Source organism: Balaenoptera acutorostrata, chromosome 4 (genome assembly GCF_949987535.1).
Source record: "Balaenoptera acutorostrata chromosome 4, mBalAcu1.1, whole genome shotgun sequence".
Taxonomy (NCBI): domain Eukaryota; kingdom Metazoa; phylum Chordata; class Mammalia; order Artiodactyla; family Balaenopteridae; genus Balaenoptera; species Balaenoptera acutorostrata.
Window position 1 is genome coordinate 151,934,281 of NC_080067.1, and position 19,119 is coordinate 151,953,399.

A 19,119-nucleotide genomic window follows, 5' to 3' on the forward strand; every position below is an offset into this window, starting at 1 on the left:
AAATGCTGCACTTGTTTGCTCACACTCTGTTGAACCTTCACAGGAATTACGACTTTTTTTGGACACGATTTCAGCAGCGTGTATCTCGTTGTAACTGCAGAAACTAGAACCGTGGGCGTCAGCAGTTCAGAGAAGGTGGCTTTGGGTGGGCACTGCCGTGCCAGCTCGTGGAGGCTGGGTTGACCCCACGAGGGGCTGGGGACAGGCGGCCCCTGGGGACCTGTGTCTGGCCACGTGCCCCTGCGGCCCGGCCTCCTTGGCACCAGGGAATCTGTGCAGCAACAAGGAGGCCCCCCGGGTTGTGGGTCCACGCGGGTCCCATGAAGCCGTCTGATCACAGGGTGGGGGCATGGCTGTCCCGATGGGCTCCCTGAGGGGTGACAACACGCCCCTGTCTTGCAGCACCACCCACTGGAAGCAGGTGCTGTTCATGATGGACGAGCCGGTGTCCGTCCTCGCGGGAGACGTGGTCACAGGCTCAGTGGTGTTGCAGAGAAACCCCGTGTGGAGACGGCACATGTCTGTCACTCTGAGCTGGTCCGTCACTTCTAGACAAGACCCCGGGTCGCAGAAAGTAAGATATTTAGTTGTGGAGTCACGGGCTGTGGTGCCAGTCCGGGCAGCTGGTGGGTCTGTGGTGGTCTCGGTGGCAGATGCCTATTCCCACCCGGTGGACCCCGTGGCCACAGCTGGGGCCGAGGGCCGGGCCATGGTGCAACCTCGCTCACCCTGCGTGCCTTGCCGTGGGCAATGTGGACGTGCGGTGGAGTCGTGTTCTGGCCGTGGCAGCAGTTTGAGGGCTGAAGTGAGCATGTGGCCAGGCGGGGCCTTAGGGCTCACGGCTCACAGAGCCCACGGAAAATCCTCCTCTTCAGACTCAGGGTTAATGCAGGAGAGGGAAGAAAATAATCAAATGGTTTCCCTTTATTTTGTAGTACCTGTTTTGCGCTTTGCTTTATGCTGATTTTACATTAAAAAAGTTTAAATGTTTGTTGTTGAAAGTCTGCACCTGAATACCAGACTCTTGTCCAGTATTAAATTATTATTAGGAAATACTGTGTGTTAATCAAACTGAAATGATTTATCATCTGATTGGTTTGTTTCCTTTGTCTTTCTCAGGTTGGAGAGAAAGTCTTTCCCATCTGGAGATGACAGGTGCAGCTCTGTGTGGGATGCAGCGTCTTGGAGGGACAGACGTGACTCAGTGGAGTCGGCCCTGGACGGGAACGCGTGTCCTGTGGAAGCCGCGGACTTGCACCAGGATGGGGTGGTAACACCCTCACCTGAGGGCTCGGGGCCGCGGGCCCTCCCCAGACGCGCCCGTGCTCCTCGGGACCCACGCTCGCCATTGTCACTGCCCTGCCTGTCCTTAGAACTGGGCTGTGTTTCCAGGTGTCCACCTGTGGGTAGTTGATGGCCCAGTGTCCCTCAGCCAGGTCTAGTTCTAAGCTCGTAGGACACTCTCGTCAACCCTGTGCTCCTGTGAAGGTGGCTGTTCATGCGTCGTGTGTGCGTGTCCTTCCCGCCCTCGGCTCACCCACTCAGCTCGCGGGATGTGGGGTCACACAGAGCCTCGTGGGAGCCTGAGGTGCGATGCATGCGATGGGGCTCTGCATGGGGTAGTCCACTTGTAGAGACGTCTTCCAGATAAATTATGTGTCGGCACATAGTACATGCTCAATAAATATTTTTTAATAAATGAATGTTGGTGTATATCCTGTTTCTGTGGACATACATTATTTTTCAAAAGCATGGATCATACTGCGTGCATTGCTCTGTAACCTTTCTCATCTAATATTATGAAGAAATTTTCATGCCAGTAGGTACATGTCTGCAGTTTTTGGTTTGTGTGGTTTTGATTTTTAGTTAACTTTTTATTGAAATATAAATTATATATATCAAACCGCATAAGTCATGAGTATACAGATGGATGAAGTTTCACAAAGTGGGCACACGTGTAACCAGTGCTCAGGCCCAGATCCTTCAACACGCTGGAGGCCCCAAGTGCCCCTCCCACTCAGAACTACCCCCAAGGCTGATACCTGGTTTCTATGACCAGAGAAGACTTTAGCCTGGTTTCAAACATTGTGTGAATGGGCTTGTACACTGTGAATTTGCTGTAGACTGAATGTTTGTGACCTCTCAAAATTCATGTGTTGAAAACTAATCCCTAATATGATGGTGTTAGGAGACGGGGCCTTTGGGAGGTGATGAGGTCATGAGGGTGGACCCCCAAGGATGGGATTAGTGTCCTTATAAAAGGGACCCCAGAGAGCTCCCTGGTCCCCTTCCTCCATGTGAGGACACAGCAGGAAGCCTGAACCAGGAAGGGGGCCTCACCAGACACTGAATCTGCTGGTGTTTGACCTTGGACTTCTCAGCCTCCAGAACTCTGAGATAGATGTTTCTGTTGTTTATAAGACACCCAGCCTATGATATTCTGTTACAGCAGCTCAAACAAAGACAGGCCTCAGCATATGAATTTTGGAGGGACACAGACCATAGCATTCTGCCCCCGGGTCCCCCAAATTCATGTCCTTACCTGCAAATACATTCATTTCCATCCCAACAGCCCTAAAGTCTTGACTCAATCCAGCACCAGCTCCGAAGTCCAAAGTCTCATCTAAATCTCATCGAAACCAGATATATGTGAGACTCAAGGTAGGATTCATCCAGAGGTGACCCATGGAACCACATGAGTTTCTGCTTCTAAAACATAGTGACAGGACAGGCACAGGACAGACACGCCCACTCTGAAAGGGGAACGTGGAAGGAATAAAAGGGTGGTGGGTCCCAGGCATGTCCAAAACCTAGCAAGGCAAGTTCCATCAGTATTTAGGTCTGGACAATAATCCTCTTTGGTTTGATGCTCTTCCCTCCAAGCCCACTGGGCAGCAGGGACCCTTCCGCTTGGGCCACTCAAACAGCTCTCTGTGAGGGCCCCACCCCTGAGGCCCTGGGTTGGGTCATCCTGGTGCCCTGAAACCGAAGGGGCAACCCCCGCCCCTGCCCTGTGAGGAGGAAGCAGCCTCACCTCCTGGGCCTGTGGGGGCAGTGGCAGCCGCTGGGGGTCAGTCTTCCCTTTCCTTGAAGGATAATCGTGTTCGCAGTTGAACAGCTCTGTGCTGTCGAACCCAATGCTCGGTGCCTTGTTTTGCTCCTCCTGCTTTAATATTTGTTCTTTGCCTTTGATTTCAGCAGTTTTATTACATTGTCATGGAGCTTCTTAAATCTGTGGGTTGATATTGTTCGTCAGTCTTAGAAAATTCTGGGTCATTCTTGCTGTACATGTTGTTTCTGCCCTACTTTCTCTCTTCTGTGTATTAGGTTCCTTTACACATTTGTTGGAAACTGCTCACCGTGCCCCACGTGACTCATAGTCAAGCTGGCGACTTTCTACCCACCTGCTGTCCAGCTCACTCACCCATCCTGTCTTTCACTGTGTCGGATCTTGAGCTCCTGGGCCCTTCCCTGGTGTTGGCCATGGGGGAGTGTGGGTCCTCCTCCAGCATCCGGGAGAGCCAAGCAGATGGTCCAGATGGGCCGTCACCCTAGGGGGACATCCAGACCTGAGCGAGCGGGGCGGGACTCCTCTTGGGGCCGTCAGTAGGAGGCGCCCTTGGATACTCTCTCATATTTTATCAGAGAATAAAAAATGAGAGAACATTCTCCACTTGTTTTATTGAACCAATATAAATGTACCAAAAGTATACAACGACATTGTGGAAAAAATAATTATAGGTGAATACCAGCAAGTTAAAATCAGTGATATGTAAAAATAAAATATCATCAACAGGTATATTTGAATTCCAGGACTAAAAGACTGAATAAACATTTAAATATAAACTACTCAAATGCAGTGGGGAAGTAAATTGACCACATGAGTAGGAAAGGGGTAAAAATCATGTAATTTTTAAAAATGTAAAAATGATAAAATTCAAAACACATTCATAATAAAAAATTATTAGCAAAGTAGGAATAGAAGAGAGATTTCTTAATCTGATAAAATTCAGAGGAATCCTGCAGCAGACATAGTTTTCACAGGGTTAATTAAACTTTAACTATATTTTTCTGTTACCTTTTGAATAGAGCCCAGAGGCAGAATAAAAAAAAAAACAAATACTTTTCAATACTGTGTCTTTTCTTTCAAAACACTTTTATGGCACTGTATCCTTCTGTTGAGAGGAAGGCTGGGTGGTGACCATGCCATCACTAGTAATTCCCTTTTATTAGAGAGCATTCTCATCTTGGCAAGGGAGGAGTTGAGGCAGGAAATTCTACTGGCATTTATCAGCATCACCAGAGGACACACGGCTGGGTAGCAAGAGGACAGAAATCCCGTGATGCTCTCTAGCAACATGTTACTTTCAGATTTTAAGGACAAGCAAGTGGTAAGGCAGCTGTTGGTCCAACAAAAGAAGACAAAGCAGCTTACGAGCAGAATGGTGTTGGTGGCTTTGGTTTCAGGAGATGGCCTGGGAGAAAGGTTGTTGCCATGAAGATTCTGAATTGTCTTGTGATTGTAGAGGAGCATCACCATGCAGCCACTGGTCCAGACCGTGAGGTTGATGTAGACAAAAACCTGGATGAGCATGGAACTCTGGAATACTGCTGACTCCCTGTAATCCCCTCGCTTTGTTTTACAGTAAGCCAGAGAATAGCCCGGTTGAGCAGCTGAGGCATTGGTGATGCCTCACTGTTTGTGATGATCCAGATGTAGATGAGCATGTTGATGACCCAGAAAAAGAGGCATGAAGGCAAAATGCATGTGGAGGTTTGGGGTTTGAGCCATGCTCACTTAGAGTTTCCGGGGCTAATTTTGATGGCCTGAAAAGTGTTCAAGATAGAAATTGTGCAGAGAGAAATGCCTTGAGTCACCCTAGGAATGTACAACAATGATTTACAGCCAATATCACCCATTATAGGCCAAATTCCAAAAGATGACATTGCATCTTGAATGTCTCTGAACATAATGGTCATGATATTAGCTAGGGTTAGGTGCATGAGAATCATATCTGTGGGCTTCTTCTGGTGTGGATGAATTTTTTAAATGCACATGTATAATATTAATACGAGCAGGTTTCCCAGATTCCCAATGCCAACTTGAGAGATGAAGAAAATTTCCAAAATGGTATCAGTTGAATATCTAATTCTTAGAAATTTTGTACAACAGTCTAAAGAGGACCACACCTCTGTTATACGAATAAAAATTGGCAATAGTTGAGCCCCAGGAAGGAAATATCAATGTAATAATTCTGTCTCATAGGAAGAGATTTCTCAGCTACTCAGAATTCCAACCGTGAGTCGTGTTTCAGGAGTCTGAAAGCAAGGAATTGATAAGGTCTCTACGGTAAAGAATCCAGGGCTCAGTAGGAGGTGAGCTTCCTGTTTTATCCCTATTAATTTAGGCTTTCTCTTGGGAAATTCTAGGCCTTTCCCAAGGGTCAAATTTGCAATTGGCAATTGACAATTTTTCTCCTAAACATTAGAGTTAATTTCAACTATACTCTTGTATTTTTAAGTAGTCTGGTTAAAATATCCCTGAGAGCCGTTACCTATTGATTTTTTAGGACAATTTTTGTGTTTTTTAATTTATTTCAGTATCTGATTTAGTAGATTCATGGAATATTAAGGATAGAATTGATGGTTGCTATTGTGATAAAGTTACTTGAGGAGCTTATTTATGTAGATTGTTTTGAATTTGTGTATCTAAAGTCTTTCTCATCAACAATATTCTTCTCATTCAATAAAATAGTGAGTTCTCTCTTATTGGCACTTATCTCTCATTTGGCTCTGCAGCATCACCCAAGTGTTTCTATTCCAGTCGAATGTTTTTCAGAGCAAAGCTACTTAAAGAGCTTTTCTAACATACAAGGACCAAGCCTACTTCTTTAGCTATAATACTTCCTTTAACACCCTTTCTCATTTTCTTCACTATAATTTTTACCATCTAGGAATATAATCTTATATTAATGCAGGATCTAGTATGTAAGACATTCGATATCACAGATCTCATTTTCCTCACTTGGTTATATAAACTTTGCATTGTTATCTTTATTTTGCAGGTAATGCAACTGAATTTCAAGAAACAAACACCTGTGTCTACATTAACTGTGCGTGTGGTTGCTGGTATTATTACTTGAACCCAGATTCATCTAATTTCAAACCTTCACTGATGAGCTGGGAGATAAATACATTGTCCTAATCAATATTCAATGTTCAATGTTCAATCAATGTTCAATGCTTGTTTCACAATATCTTTGTGATGTTTGATTGCTGTTTTTAAGGAAAAACTCTGTTATCACTGCTTCAATTGCATGACATTTTCCTAGCTATTTTAAAAAATTTCCAAAGACTTCTGCTAGCATTGTATGCATACAGTTCCATTTCTGCCCTAACATTTAATTATGTAGGGCTCCAACCTCACTTTTACTTTACTGTGATGCATTCTTCCCTCCACCCTCCTATTATTCTATGACCCAAACACTACTTATAGTTGATGTATAACCCAGACCACTCTCTTGAATTCCAGAATAACACACAGTGGCCACAAAGGTCTTCCCAATCTCTCCTGCATATGTTCTTCCTCTCCTAATATTCTTTTCTTGATCAGAAAAATTGATTGAGTTGCAGAAAATTCTATTATTGGACAGTAACCAGGTCAACACATGGACAGTAGAGGTATCATGTGCACCTAAAACTCTGAGGGATCCATTCCACTCAGATTAAAGGAGATGTGGTCCCAAGAGGATGAGTAACATATTATTGTTTTTTTCTATATCTTCTTACCACTTGTCCCAGATGCACATGCAGTCACAGGAAAGGTGCAGAAGGGCAGAGTAAATCAAGTCCTAGCATTCTGGCTGGAGTGCCAAAAAAGAGAGCTCTAGGGACCCAGAAAGTACTGAGGACATCCAGAAAGGGAGGATCTCAGAAAAGGAACGTTATAAGCTTGTTGCTGAACCCCCGGCTTGCCCTCAAGCTGTGCATGCATGAATGTGACCTTAGGAATGTACCACAGACTCTGAGAATAACTACAGGATAGACCTGTACCTAGGTGTCAGAGTGGCCACTGAGTGACACACACATGTGACAAATCCAAAGAGTCAAGCCTTTGAAAACATAACTGACATTGAAAGCAGAACCCACTGAAGTCTGGCCAGAACTGTGGCCTGGATATAACTTGGTCAGTTGCTGGCTAAAACAAGCATTTTCTCATATTCCATTGTACTTCAGCAAGATCCAGAGGTCATAACGTAATATTGAAAATGTCCTGGTTATGTTACATATTCACTTAGCATGTAATTACTCAGAAGAATCAGGAAAACTTCAATTCACATGGGAAAAAAATACATAAGTCAACATTTAGTTAGCCCAGATTTTGGAATTATCTAATAAAAAACTTGAAAGAAACCACCATAAATATTCTATAAGGCAAAATGACAAAGACTCTTGAAATGGATAGAACGATGGAAAGTCTCAGCAAAATAAGTAGAAAATATAAAGGAGAACCAAATTGAAAATTTGGAACTGAAAAAACACAATGGCCAAATTTTAGAAATAACTTCACAATATAAGCTCAATAATAAGAAGGAGAGGAAAATTTACAGAGTACTCTATAAATGAAAAAGGGTCTCAAACCTTTAATCTAAACTTCTTCCATAAGAAACCAGAAAAAGAAAAGAAAAATAAATCTAAAGCAAGCAGAAGGAAAGAAATAATAGCTGTAAGAGCAGAAGTAAATGAAAATAGGAAAACAATAGAGAAAATCAATGAAACTAAAATCTGATTCCTTGAATAAATCAATAAGATTGATAAACCTCCAGCAAGGATGACAAAAATAAAGAACATGCAAATCATCTATACCAGGACAAGATGGGGGATATCGAGAAAGAAACTCCAGCTGTGAAAAAGATAATAGGGAAATACTATAAACGTTTTTACACTCATAAATTTAAAACTTAGAAGAAACAGTCATGCTGAATTCCTCAAAAAACACAAATACCAAAACTCAACAAATGAGCTAGATGGTCTGAACAGTCCATTAAAGACATTGAATTTATAATTAAGTAGCTCCCAACAAAGAAATCTCTGGGCTCAGCTGGTTTCACAGAAAAAGTCTTCCAAACATATAAAAAGAATGAACATGAATTTTACAATCTCTTCCATTACGGAGAAGAAGGAACGCTTAAAACCATATTTTATGAGGCTAATATAACTCTGTTACCCAAACCAAACAAAGACTTTGCAAGAAAAGAAAACTCAGACCAATATCTTTTACCAATCTAGATACAAAACTCCTGAACTAAATATTAGCAAACTAAAAGTCCAACAATATAAAAAAGAATTATACACAGATTAAGTGGAATTTATGCAATGTAGCAAGGCTAGTAAGCATTTGAAAATAAATTGGTATAATTTATCTTCACTGTAAACCATCAGTTCAAAGAGACAAAGAATAAAAGTCATAACAAACAAGTGAGGCGGAAAAACAATTTTATAAAATGTAATGCCTGCTCATGGTAAAACCTCTCAGGAAGTTAGGAAAAGAGAATTGCTTCAGTTTAACAGCATCTACAAAAGACCTACAGGTAACATCATACTTAATGGCAGAAGAGGAATACTTTCTCCCTAAGGTCAGTAACAAGGAGAAACAATAGAGAAAGTTAATGCAATAAAAATTTTGTTCAATGAAAATATTAACAAGGATGTTCATTTCCAGTACTCTATTCAACATTATACTAGATGGATTAAACCAGTCACAAAAAGACAAATTCTGTATGTTTCCATTCATACGAGCTACTTAAAGTATTCAAAATCATGGAGACAGAAAGTAGAATGGTTGTTTCCAGGGGCTGAGAGGAAGGAAGAGTGGGGTGTTCTAGTTTACAGGTATACCTGGCTTTATTGTGCTTTGCTTTATTTCGCTTCACACAGATATTGTGCTTTTTGTTTTGTTTTACAAATGGAAAGTTTGTGACAACTCTGTGTCAAGCAAATCTATCAGTGCCATTTTCCCAACAGCATTTACTCATCTTGTGTCACATTTTGTGATGCTCACAACACTTCAAACTTTTTTTTACTGTTATGATATTTGTTATGGTAATCTGCGGTCAGTGGTTTTTGACGTTACTACTACGACTCACTGAAGGTTCAGATGGTGGTTAGCATTTTGTTAGCAATAAAGCATTTTGTAATTAAGGTATGTACTTTTTTAAAGACATATTTCTACAATACACTAGACTACAGTATAAACATTACTTTTATATGCTCTAGAAAACCAAACGTTTTGTGTGACTATTTACTGAGGTGGTCTGGAGTCAGGCCTGTAATATCTCCAAGGTATGCCTGTAATGGGTATAGAGTTTGTGTCACAAGATAAAAGAGTTCCATCCACCAGGAGATGGATGGTAGTGATAGTAGCACAGCATGATGAACGTATTCAGTGCCACTGAACTGTACACTAAAAATGAGTAAGGTGGTAAATTTTGTATTATGTATATTTTAGCAATGTAGAAAAATAAAAAATACTTAGAGAAGAATGAAAATGAGAACAATACACCAAAACTTGTGCAAAACAGTGAAGCAGTGCTCAGAGAGAAATTTATAAGGGTAAATGTGAATATTAAAAAAAAGAAAGCTCTCAGTCCAGTGAATAACTTTACACCCTAAGGGTCTAGAGAAAGAAGAGCCAACTTAACCCTAGGAAGCAGAAGGATTGAGCTCTTGAGACATGCAACAACTTGAATGGATCCAGAGAATGATGTTAAGTGATAAGAGCAAATCCCAAAAGATTGTATGCTGTAAAATTATATGATCATATTTAGATAATGTTCTTGAAAAAACAAAATTTTAGTGAATAAAGAGGTAGCATGAGGTAAATCTTTGTGTGGATGGAACAGTTTTATATCTTCTTTTTCTTCTTCTTCTTCTTTTTTTTTTTTTTGCCACACCACGACTTGTGGGATCTTAGTTTCCCAACCAGGGATCAAACCCGGGTCCACGGCAGTGAAAGTCCAAGTCTTAACCACTGGACCTCCAGGGAATCCCCAACAGTTTTGTATCTTGATGGAGATGATGGTTACATGAATCTACACATGTGATAAATGATATGACTATACATAAACATTACATCGATGTCAAAAATTTTATATTTTACTATAATTATGAAAGATGCAGCCATTGGGGAAACTGGGTGAAGGGTTAATGGGACTTCTCTGTACTACTTTTACAACTTCCTGTGAATCTACAATTATTTCAAAATAAAAGGTTTAAATTTTAAAATGTAAATTTTTCATGTGTTTAAAGCTGCATAAGTTATATCACTGAGTATGTACTGGGAATTCAAATAAAAATTAGGATTTGGTCATTGAGCAAGAAAGAGCAATACGCTTGTTTTGTATGGAAATGATAGAAACTTGAAATTCAGCTCTGAATAGTCACCACCCCAGCCTCAGGGATGCTACATGGTGGCCAGTGTAACACTGAATGTTGGCATACTGTTTGTCAGCTGAGAGAATTAAAGTTATGATTACCTTCCAGGCATTGTTCTGGAACCCTGAGAAATAATTACCAAGCTTAGTTCAACTCAGGAACAATCTATTACCTCAGAAGGTAATTGCACACTTGAAACTGTTGAGCCTAGGGAGGGCAGTTTAGGCTTCCCTGGGCATGCCAGATTGAGTCCCTGTACACAAGGCCATTTCCATTTTGGATAACAAACTAGTTAGTGCCCAGTGGGAGATGAAATCACACAGCCCCTTCCCCATAACTCTGGCATCCGGTCATTGCTTTTCAGCACAGCGTATGAGATTACCCTCCTGCACCAGGGCAGCGGAGACCGGCTTTGGTCAGGATGCTGGTGTGACTGGGGTCTCAGGGCTGCGAAGGAGATGCTAAGCCTTTTCTAGAATCTCTCCTACTCACTCTATTCTCTTCTTTCTAAATCTGAGCTCATGCTCATATCTCTTGCATTCCCCCCTCTATTTCAATTTCTTCTTTGTATTATTTTTTTATGGTACGATTACATTATGGTTTTACTATAGCAACTTTAAAAATTTCTTCTGTTTATCTTTTTTTCTATAGCAACTTTAAAAATTTCTTCTGTTTATCTTTTTTTCTATTCTACTAGTAATTCCTCTTTAACTAAATTCTTCTTTCCTCTTTAAATTTCTTTCTTGGTTTCCCTGGTCATTTCCATTTCTCTTCTTTAATATTTGTTCATTTTCAAAAAAACCAAAAATCTCTTCCATGTAATTAAGATAATCAAATATACTTGATTATAGATCAAAATATATCATGTATTGATTGCATAACCTTTTTGTCCTTTTTCTTTTATTATTTCTTCTTGGCCCTTTATACCTTAAGAGTGTGTCTTAACCCCTGTTGTATTTCTATTCCTTGCTTCTTTTCTTGGTTGTGTTTTCTCTTCAACTTTCATGCACTCATTGTTTTAGAGTCTTTTGTTTCTTTTAAGTATATATCCAATCATTTTTCCTATGAATTAATATTTCAAGTCATTTTCTTCATTCTTCCGTTTATCTACTTCTGCAATGTACATCACCCTTTTCTCTTTCTGCTACTAATTACAGTATTTCTGCTGTTTCCATGATTTTCCACCATCTTCTATTTTCAGAGGAGTATTTGTTGTCCTTTTGTTTTTCTTTCCCTTGTTTTCCTTTGGTTTATACTTAACTCTACTATCTTTTAGCCTAAACACATCTGCACACCCTAATACATCTGCACACCCTCATGCATCTGCACACCAGAATTTGCAGTTATGTTTGTGGCAAATATCTTCCTCCTCCATAGGGCTGGTTATTACACTCGCTTTATAGTCTTAACTTTAATGTGGTCAAATCTTTTAATATTTTTATCTTTACTTGTTTTTTTAAACATTTGAGGAAAATGTATCTGGCCTAAACTCTTGAAGATATTCTCTATATTAATTCCAAAGTATTTAATAGATTTGTTTTTATAATTAGATGTTCAATGCATACGAAAATGATGGCATTATATCAGAAATATCTGAGTTCATTTGTAGAAAAGAACATCATGTTTGTGAAAGACTCTTATCACTTCTCTTCTTTACTTCCTCCATCATATATCAGGACTAGAAAAATGTGTAGGGTGATTTCTAGTAATTCTAATGTGTTTTGTAGGGGCCTCCTGGACCAAAATGATTGTATTTAATGATTTAGCTTTATAATGATTTCTCTTGATACCTCCCGGAAAAATTGTTTACACATTTTTCTTCTGTTAAAAATTGCTTTGACTATTCTTGACATTATGCATATCATAGACATTCTACAGTTGGGAAAATCATTTTTCAGAATTAGATTTGGATTCTGTAATATCCATATTATCATTTCTGAAAAATTGTCATCATTAACATATTAAAGCTTTGAGTCTTTGAAAGTAGTGTATCTTTACATTTATTTAGGGTTTTAATATTTCTTAAGAAATTGATATACTTTTCTCTTACTGCTCTCATATCTTTTGTATTTAAAATTATTTGATACTTTTATGCTATTTAGAGAGTATCTCAACCTTAAACTTTATCTTGTAATAGAGTTTGTTTCTGATATAAACAAATACAAGTGATTATAGTATAGTGATATTTTTATCCACTTACCTTGTAAAGTTCTCTTATTTCTACTTTTTAAACCCTAGGTTATTTGGAGTTTATGTACACAAAATAATAACACCTAATGGGAAAATTGTGTTTCTTCCTTTCCCAAACTTATGCTAGTCATTTCCTTGCCCTGTTTTGTGGACCATCTCCTCTGGTAAAAAGATGATGAAGGGCTTCCCTGGTGGCGCAGTGGTTGAGAATCTGCCTGCTAATGCAGGGGACACGGATTCGAGCCCTGGTCTGGGAAGATCCCACATGCCGCGGAGCGGCTGGGCCCGTGAGCCACAGCTACTGAGCCTGCGCGTCTGGAGCCTGTGCCCCGCAACGGGAGGGGCCGCGATGGTGAAAGGCCCGCGCACCGCGATGAAGAGCGGTCCCCGCACCGCGATGAAGAGTGGCCCCCGCTTGCCGCAACTGGAGAAAGCCCTCACACGAACCGAAGACCCAACACAGCCAAAAATAAATAAATAAATAAATAAAATAAAGTAGCTATTAAAAAAAAAAGATGATGAAAAGAGTTATCCCGTTTTCTTCTCATTCACAAAGAGTGAGTTCACAAGGTTTATACAGGATGATTATGGACCAAGGGTTATAATTACTTTTACTAGGTTAAGCATGTACAATTTTATCCTTACTTTTCTACAAGTTAAATTAATTTTGAATGAATTTTGGATTTTATCATGGAATTTTGAGGCAAATACTGGGATGGTCATACTTTATTTTGACCTGTGAATATAGTTATTTCATTGACTAATTTCTTTTTAATATTAAGGTTAGGGTTAGGGTTAGGGTTAGGGTTTAGGGTTAGGGTTAAGGTTTAGGGTTAAGGTTAGGGTTCGGGTTTAGGGTTTAGGGTTAGGGTTAGGTTTAAGCATAACTGGCCCTCTTCCCCTTCCTCTCTCTCCATCTCTCTGAGACCCCCATGAAGGACAGGACTAGTCCACAGTCACAAATGTCTCAGGGAGTTGAGCTGGACCATTGTTTTTCTGCCCCGCAGTCCTAGGCATAGTTTTGTGTACTGTCTGTGTATCTTCTTTGGACAGGTGTCCATTCAGATCTTTCCCTATTTTAAAGGGGTTGTTTGTGTTAGAGTTATTTGTATGTTATGATACAAAACCTTTACTAGATATGTGTTTGCAAATATTTTTCTCCTAGTTTGTGACTTGTCTTTTGATTTTCTGAGTAAGGTCATTCACAGAGTACAAATCTTTAATTTTATGAAGTCCATGTTATTCCTTGTTTTCATTTTTAGATTGCCTTTTTGTGTTGTGTGTTAAAACTCCAAAGCTCATGATTTACATGGGCAAACCCAAGCTCATGTTAATTTTCTTCTATAATTTTGAATAGTTTTGTAATTAAAGTTTGTCTGTCGGGACGTCCTTGGTGGTGCAGTGGTTAAGAGTCCACCTGCCAATGCAGGGGACACGGGCTCGAGCCCTGGTCCGGGAAGATCCCACATGCCGCAGAGCAACTAAGCCTGCGCGGCGCAACTACTGAAGCCTGCGTGCCTAGAGCCCATGCTCCCCAACAAGAGAAGCCACCGCAATGAGAAGCCCGTGCACCGCAACGAAGAGTAGCCCCGCTCGACGCAACTAGAGAAAGCCCACATGCAGCAACGAAGACCCACCGCAGCCAAAAATAAATTATGACATGAAATGAAATTTGCCTCTGAATAACTTTGAGTGAATTTGGTATAAGTTGTAAAGTTTGCATCTACAGTCACTTCATTCCAAATGGTTTCCAATTAATTGTTCCTTAACTAATTTTAGAAAAGTTTTGGGATAGAGACTCCATTTTACTTTGAATTTCCAGTTTAATGGATTCAGCAGTCCTGTCAGTAGGGCGCGCTGCCTCCAGTGACCTGTGAGGGAGGCGCGGCCTGCACTTCCTGCACTGACCACAGGGTGGCGCCGAGTTCGCCTCCCTGACCCACAGCGCGTGCTCCTTCCCTGCGAACTGGATTCGGAGCGCAGCTGAGAGCAGTTGAGCCGCCTCAGGCGCGGGGGCGGGGCCTTCGGGTAGGACGCCCGGCTCAGCGTCTCTGCTGAGAGGAGCTCGGTCTCCCGCCTCCTCAGGAATCGCTGGGGTTTCGGCTTCAGGACAAAGTGGGGCTGCGTCCACGCTGACTGGGGAACTAGGTTTCCTGAGGACCCAGGTGATGCCTGAGGAAAAGGTGAAGAGATGGTGAGGAAGAGTGGGGAGAAGCTTCCTGTGGGCGACTGACAGTTGAGGGGGTCAGGTTTGTGTGCAGGGTAGCCAGCATGAGTTATGGGGCGTCCAGTTTCCCAGCACCATTTGTCGTGGGGAGTGTCGTGCTCCTTGGTGTGTCCTTGGTCCCTGTGTCCTAAATTCACCGACCCCGTCCGTGTGGGTTGAATTCTGGTCTCTCTGTCCTGTTCCTCTGGTCCCTGTGCCTGTTTTGAGCCAGTTCCACACTGTTTTGGTGACTGTAGCTTCTCAGCAGAGTGTGACGTCAGGGAGGGAGTTGCCTCCAGCCCGTTCTCTTGTTTCAGGGTTTCTTTGGCTATTTGGGGTCCTTTGTGGTTCCCCACAGATATTAGGAGGATTTGCTCTGTTTTGGGGGAAAATACCACGGAATTTTGGGAGGGATTGCATTCACTGTGTCCACTGCTTTGGGTAGCATGGATGTTTTAACACTATTAATTGTTCCATTCCATGAGAACAGGATATCTTTCCACTTATTGGTGTGTTTTTCACTGTCTTCATCAATGTCTTAAAGTTTTCAGTGTGCAGGTCTTTCACCTCCTTGGTTGACTTTATTCCCAGGTATTTTGTTCTTTTTGATGCATTTGTAAATAGGGTTGCTTTCTTTCTCTTTCTGATGGTTCATTATTAGTGTTTAGAAATGCAACTGATTTCTGTGTATTGATTTTGCAACTTTACTGAATTTATTTATTAGTTCTAATAGTTTTTTTGTGGAATGAAGTGGAAAATTGGAATTCAAAAATCCCACTGTTTCTACCATATCCAGGTCGTCCACAACACGGAGGACAGCGGCTCCTAATATCACCTTCCCACAGCGCCTCTAAATGACATGTGGACTTTGGGTGAACTGGATCTGGGTAAGGCTTGGCTTCTATATGAAGTCTGATGTTTTCTCTGCTTTTCTGGCATGCTATTGACGTACATGATGTTTTGAAAAGTAATTGACTTTCCAGTAATGTCAAACATACAACTTTACATACATAAAAACAAGTCTTGTACCTTGATTAAATATACTCCTAAATATTGATGTTGACATTATTAAAAATGGAATTGTTTTCATCAATTCTTTTTCAGATTATTTTTTACCAGCGTATGCATATAAGATAGATTTTCATGAATTGATATTTTGTTCTATAACTTTGCTTCATTAGTTGATTAGCTCAAATAATTTCTTTGCTGATTATAGGTAGTTTTATATATAAGATGATGTGACCTATGTTCTGTGAAGAGACAGGGTTTTAATTTTTCCATTCACCCATGGATGCCTTTTATTTCTTTCCTCAAGATTCTGGGTAGAACTTCCAGTACACTATTGAGTCATGGTGATGAAGGCCAGCTTCCTGGCCTTGTTCCTGATTTCAGGAGTAAATCTTTCAGTCTTTAACATTGAGCATGATGTTTGCTGTGGCTTTTCGTACTACTCTTTTCCATATTGAACAAATTTCCTTTCATTCCTGCTTTCTTGAGTGTTTTTCATGAAATAACACTGGATTTTCATTGTAGATGTTTTGCATTCATTGATATGATTATGTGTTTTTACTTCACACCATTATTGTGGTTGAATACATTGCTTACTTTTAGTATGTTGAGCAACCTGAAATTTCTGGTGTAGAGATACTTGCTTATGGCATTATCCATTTAAAGTTCTGTTGGTTTCATGTTGCTATTATTTTGTGATAGATTTTTACATTCATATTTATAAGGTATACTGGGGTAGTTTTCTTGTTTTTTTCCTTTATTTTTAAAATCTTTTTTAAAATAGTGGTTTTATTTCATTTTATTTATTTATTTATTTTGGCCACATCCCATGGCTTGTGGGATCTTAGTTCCCCAGTCAGGGATCGAACCCGAGCCCTTGGCAGTGAAAGCACAGAGTGCTAACCGCTGGGCCACCAGAGAATTCCCCAGTTTTCTTTTTCAAGATGTATTTGTATAAACTGATTAGACTTGGCTTGGTGTAAGTGGTTTGGAGGGTTAGCATTAGGGCTGGGGCTGGTGTGAGGGTTGGGGCTGTGTATGGTTTATGGTTGCTGTTATGGTTTAAGTTTTATGGTTAATGAGTTATTTATGGGTATGGTTAATGAATGTATTTTATGGTTTGGTTATGGTTATGGTTTTGCTTATTGGTTAAGGTTTATGGTTTTGGTCTCAGGGTGTTAGGGTTCTGTATTAGAGTGGGTGTTAGGGTATGGGTGAGAATTGGGGTACAGGTAGGATACGGGTGGAGCATGGGTTAGGGTAAGGTACAGGTTTAGGGTACGGGTTAGGCTAAGGTTAGGTCAGGGCGTAGGGTCAGGATCAGAGTTTAGGGTTAGGGTCCATGTCAGGATTAGTGTCAAGGTTGAGCGAGGCCATTGTTTTCTGCTCCTCCAGTGCTGGATTCTGATTGATAGATGAATGAAATGTCTGCTCTGGTCACCCACTGTTTCAAATTGAGCTCAGCCTTAGTCAAGGGTTCTTAGGGCCTCAGAGGTCATGCAGGGTTTCCCTCCACCCTCCCTCCTGGGAAGGGTGATGCAGGCCCCACTCGGTGTGGGCAGCCCCAGGTCCAGCATGGCCCTGACATGCAGGATACTAAGTAGACGTTATGTAAGACTCGGTGCATCAGTCTGCCAGCCCCCAGGTGCTGCCTGTTTTTTAAAAAAATTAATTAATTAATTAATTTTTGGCTGTGTTGGGTCTTCATTGCTGCACGGAGGCTTTCTCTAGTTGCGGCGAGTGGGGGCTTCTCATTGCAGTGGCTTCTCTTGTTGCAGAGCACAGGCTCTTAGCGCGTGGGCTTCAGCAGTTGTGGCTCGCGGCTTCTAGAGCTCAGGCTCAGTAGTTGTGGCGCACGGGCTCAGTTGCTCCACAGCACGTGGGATCTTCCCGGACCAGGGCTCAAACCCGTGTCCCCTGCATTGGCAGGTGGATTCTTAAGCACTGCGCCACCAGGGAAGTCTGGTGTTGCGTTCTTGAGGGCTGGTGGGGCCCTCCTGGGACTGGACGGGTCCTTTGTTCCATCTGCACGGATGTCCAAGCAGCTCTCAGAACAGCCCTTGGCCTCTGAGCATCCAGGCAGGCACCCACGTTCCTCCAGCTCAGGTTAGCCTTGGCCCCTCCAGCCCCCGTGGCCAATTACTGAGCTGATTGTGTCTTTACTCTTTAAAATTAAATCAGTCTCTCCAGGTGGGCGAGAAGTTTACTTGTGAACTTGGTTAGGGTTAGGGGTTAGGGGTTAAGAGTTAGGGGTTAGGATCAGGGTTAGGGCTAGGGCTAGGGCTAGGGCTAGGGGTTACGGTTAGGCTTAGGGTTGGGTTAGGGTTAGGGGTTAGGGTTAAGGTTTAGGTTTAGGGTTAGGGTTAGTGTTGGGTTAGGGTTAGGGTTAAGATAGGGTTAGGGTTAGGGTTGGGTTAGGGTTAGGGTTTAGGGTTAGGGTGTCCAGCCTTATGTCCCATTCAGCTGTGAGTGTAGATGTAGTCAGTCCAGTTGCATCACAGCCCCTGATCGAATTTTGTAAGAATTCCTCTCTCTCTCACTGTCTTTTTTTGTGATAATTAAGTTTTATAATGGGGTGTGGCTGATTTGCAACGTTGTGTTTCTTGGTGCTGTACATCCACTTGAGTCACAGAGAGACATCAGTAAATTCTTTTCTAGTTTCTAGTAGTCAGATATATGTTTATTCTGTGAATAGAGTGTGCCGAGTCCAGTTCCTTTAGCAATGAGTATGTCTTGGCGATTACATTATTGGTGTATGGAACGGTATCTGTGCCAATTTCAACCTCCTGGTTTATGCATCACCGCACCACACTTTTCCCCTTAAGCAGCCATGAGTGTGTTTTGTAAATGTGTGATGGTGTTCTGTTTGTAATTCAGTTCATGTTTGGCGGTTTTTAGATTCCCTTTATAAGTGATACCTTATGATAAGTTTCTTTTGCTGTCTAACTTATTTCACTCTCAATGACCGTACATAAGTCCCCCTGAGTTGCTGCACCTGGCCTCATTTCATTGATTTCAGGGCTGAGTAATATTCCATTGTGTTTAAGTACCAAATTTTCTTTCACCATTTTTTCCTTCCAAGGACTTTTAAGTTGTACCCAAATCGAGGCTGTTGTAAACATAGCAGCAGTAAGCGGGGTGCCTGCGTCCTGTGGATTTTTGGCTTTTCCAAGATATAGGCCCATGAGTGGAAGCGCCCTATGCTTTGTAGCTCTGTTTTTTAGATGTTATAGGAAACACAGTACACTTCTCCAGAGTGGCCGTTGGCAATTTACATTCCC

The 19,119-nt window shown here is 41.5% G+C and overlaps 1 protein-coding gene across 1 annotated transcript in view; it reads left to right on the forward strand.

Annotated features, from left to right (window-relative positions):
• The window catches only part of PRMT2 (protein arginine methyltransferase 2), a 39,657-nt gene extending 37,954 nt beyond the window's left edge, over positions 1–1,703 (forward strand). The window contains 2 exon segments of the mRNA XM_007172623.3: positions 403–574; positions 1,120–1,703. Coding sequence (XP_007172685.2) covers positions 403–574; positions 1,120–1,152 — 205 coding nt within the window. The 3' untranslated portion in view covers positions 1,153–1,703.
• Positions 1,704–19,119: the final 17,416 nt, after the last annotated feature.